At 38.3% G+C, this 3,609-nt stretch overlaps 1 protein-coding gene across 1 annotated transcript; it reads right to left on the bottom strand.

Annotated features, from left to right (window-relative positions):
* Positions 1-2,583: 2,583 nt before the first annotated feature.
* On the bottom strand, positions 2,584-3,270 carry LOC127092833 (uncharacterized). The gene is made up of 2 exons (XM_051031728.1): positions 3,084-3,270; positions 2,584-2,951 (listed from the first exon to the last, which is right to left on the bottom strand). Exons 1-2 carry the CDS (start codon positions 3,268-3,270, stop codon positions 2,584-2,586), a joined length of 555 nt encoding a protein of 184 aa, XP_050887685.1.
* Between the last annotated feature and the right edge of the window lie 339 nt (positions 3,271-3,609).

Raw genomic sequence — 3,609 nt, 5'->3', positions numbered from 1 at the left:
TCCTGCAAACTCTGCCAAAACCTTAATGTGAACCATAGATCTCTATCTGATAAAATGCTCAAAGTAATATCATGCAATTTCATAATCACACTAATGTAAACCTGTGCTAGCTTTTACAATGGATAACTGAGCTTTATCAGAATGAAATGATTCGATTTAGTTAGTCTATCAACAATAACCCAAATAGAATCAGTTCCCTTCGCCGTCTTCGGCAAACCTGTACAAATTCCATATAAATGTTATCCCATTTCCACTGAGGAATACTCAACAGCTGCATCAATCTTGACGGCTTTAAATGCCCGATTTTCGACTTCTGACAAGTCAAACAAGAATAAACAAACTCAGCAACATCCTTCTTCATACTCGACCACCAAAACATCTACTTAAGGTCCTGATACATCTTCTTAGCATCGGGATGAATACTCAAACCACTTATGTGACCTTCCTCAAGAATCTTCTTCTTAAGTTCTGGAAAATCTTGTACATAAACTCTATCTCTGAACCTCATAACACCATTCTCGTCAATTCTGAAATCTACTTCTTTACCTTGAATGATCAACACTAACCTGTCAATCAATCCCAAAAATGATTTTTGACCCTATCTGATCTCGTCCAAAACACTGTTAGTCAACTTCAGCATACCCAACATAACACTCTGCGGCGTCATCTCGCATACCAAACTAATATCTCTTAACTGCTTAATCAAGTCCATCTCACTAACCATCATTACCGACATATGCAAGGACTTTCTACTCAAAGCATATGCCATCACATTATCTTTACCCGGATGATAACTCATCTCAAAGTTATAGTCTTTCGAGAACTCAAGCCACCTTTTATGCCTAATGTTGAACTCTTTCTGATCAAACAGGTATTTCAAACTTTTATGATCCTTGAACACTTCAAACCTAGAGCCATACAAATAATGTCTCCAAAATTTAAGCATAAATACCACAACTACCAACTCTATATCATGGGTAGATAATTCCTCTCATGAACTTTCAGTTGTCTTGAAGCATAATCTACCACATTACTCTTCTGCATAAGCATGCCACCCAAGCCCATCTTTGAAGCATCATAAAACACCACAAAAGATTCACTAACATGTGGTAGAACCAAGATTGGAGTTGTCGTCAACCTCTTCTTCAACTCTTAAAATACTTCCTCACACTGAGCATCCCACACATAAGCTTGTCCTTTTTGAGTCAACTGAGTCAAAGGCAAAGCTAACCTAATTTTTTTCTATAAACCTCATGTAAAAACTAGCCAAACCAAGAAAACTTATGATCTCAGTAACATACTTAGGAGTCTCCCACTGCAACACTGTGTCTACCTTAGACGGATCGACCACTATACCACCACTGGAAATCAAGTGACAAAGGAATCTCACTTCATGCAATCAGAACTCACACTTGGAAAAAAATTCATATAACTTCTTCTCTTGCAAAGTCTACAACATAACTCTCAGATGTTGTGCATGCTCTTCATATGACTTCGAATACACCAAGACGTCGTCGATGAATACCGCAACAAACTGATCTAAATAGGGATGAAATATTATGTTCATGTATTCCATAATTACACCTGGAGCATTAGACACACGAAATGACATCACTGATTACTTATGGTGACATTATCGGGTTCTAAAAGCAGTCTTTGGAATATCTTCAGCCTTCACTCAAATCTGATGATAACGTGATCTCAAATCAATCATGCTGAAAACACAAGCACATAAGGTCATCAATTCTCAGAAGAGGATACTTTTCCTTAATCTTGACCCTATTCAGTTGTCGGTAGTCAACACATAACCTCATGCTACCATCTTTCTTATTCACCAACAACACTGGTGCTCCCCAGGGTGACACACTAGGTCTAACAAACTTCTTCTCAAGTAGATCTTTTAGTTGTTTCTTCAACTCGACCAACTCTGATGCATAAATTCTATATGGATCCATCGACACAGGTCTAGTACCATGTACTAAATCTATGGAGAACTCAACTTCATGTTCCAGAGGCAAGTCACATATATCTTCAAGAAAAACATCAGGAAATCCACACACCACCAACATATCACTAGCCACCACATCATTCTTCATTATCATAGAAGCGAAAATCATACATACCTGATCACTCTCGCTCAAAGACATCTCAACCTGACCGACAGATAAGAATCTCAAATCTGTATTCTCCTCGGGTTCGAGAAACAACAAAGTATTGTCAAAGTAGTTGATGTATACATGGTTGAACTCTTGCCAGTTCATCCTCGAAATCACATCGATTTGACTCAACAGCAAACAGACCAAGTCCATCATGAAGTCTTTACCAAAAATTGTCAAAGGATAATTCAAACACTAGCGAAGTAGTCACCAAACCACTAGCTAGGGTATCAATGACCATACTTCCATTCATAGAGGGCACTTCAAGTTTCAGCTTGTTAACGCATTCAAGATAAATAAACAAATGAGGTGCATCAATATCAATCATAGCAATCAGCACAACACTGTGGATAAAACACGTAACTCGAATCAAGTTATCTAATTTCAGGACATCTGCACCACTCAAAGCAAATACTCTACCATTAGTCTAAGCAGTAGTAGTCGACATCTTCTTTGGTTTATGAAATTGTGTCTTGGTGTGACCCTTCTTTCCATAGTTATAACAAGTCGACACATTACTCCTGCATCCAGCAATGCGGTGACCTGTCTTCCCACATTTGAAACAATTCAGACCCACAATCTTACACTCATTAGCACACTGACCCAACTCTCCACACTTGAAACACTTTAGAGGATTATGAGCTCCTCCCCTATTTATCTCTTTCCCACCTACAAATTTTTGTAGAAACTTCTGGTTCCCTTTATCAGCTAGAGTCAGATACGATTTCCTACAAAAATGATTTCCACTCTTCTTCTGACTAGCACTTTTGTAGTGAGCAAATCTATCCACGGTATCTTCATCATATATCCTTCATTTGTTCACTAGAACAGAGAACCGACAAATCTCTTGATACCTAATAAATTTCTTAATTTTAGGATGCAAGTTGCTTTCAAACTTGATGCACTTTTATCCTTCAACCTCCGCACCATTATAGTGTTGACAAAATTTCACTAGCTCTTCGAACTTAGCAACATACTCAACAATAGTCATGTTTCCTTGTTTCATATCATGGAACTTAATCTCTTTCTTACTGCACACATCATCTGGTAAATACTTCTCTAGGAATTCGGTTTCGAACATTGTCCAAGTAACCTCAATACTCTCAGCTTTCATTCTCTGACACGCATTATCCCACTAGTATTCATTCTCTTCTGACAACATGTGAGTACCAAACAACACTTTCTGGGCATCGGTGAAAGCCACAACCCAAAGAATCTTCTCAATCTCTCGGAGCCATGTCTGAGCACCTTCCGAATCATATGTACCCTTGAAGGTAGACATATTTCTCCTCTAAAACTTCCTCAACCCCTGGAATTCGTCAATACCACCATTATGATTATTCTGATTCGCCTGTAAACCCGCGTTTTCTTGGGCCATCGTTCGAGCCTTTGTTTGAAGAGATTCAACAATTGCTTCATCATTTCTACATACAACCATTTCTTTCTGCACAAT

The sequence above is a fragment of the Lathyrus oleraceus genome, chromosome 1 (genome assembly GCF_024323335.1).
Source record: "Lathyrus oleraceus cultivar Zhongwan6 chromosome 1, CAAS_Psat_ZW6_1.0, whole genome shotgun sequence".
Taxonomy (NCBI): domain Eukaryota; kingdom Viridiplantae; phylum Streptophyta; class Magnoliopsida; order Fabales; family Fabaceae; genus Lathyrus; species Lathyrus oleraceus.
The sequence above is the reverse complement of the archived record's forward strand: the minus strand, read 5'-3'. Positions and strand labels throughout refer to the sequence as shown.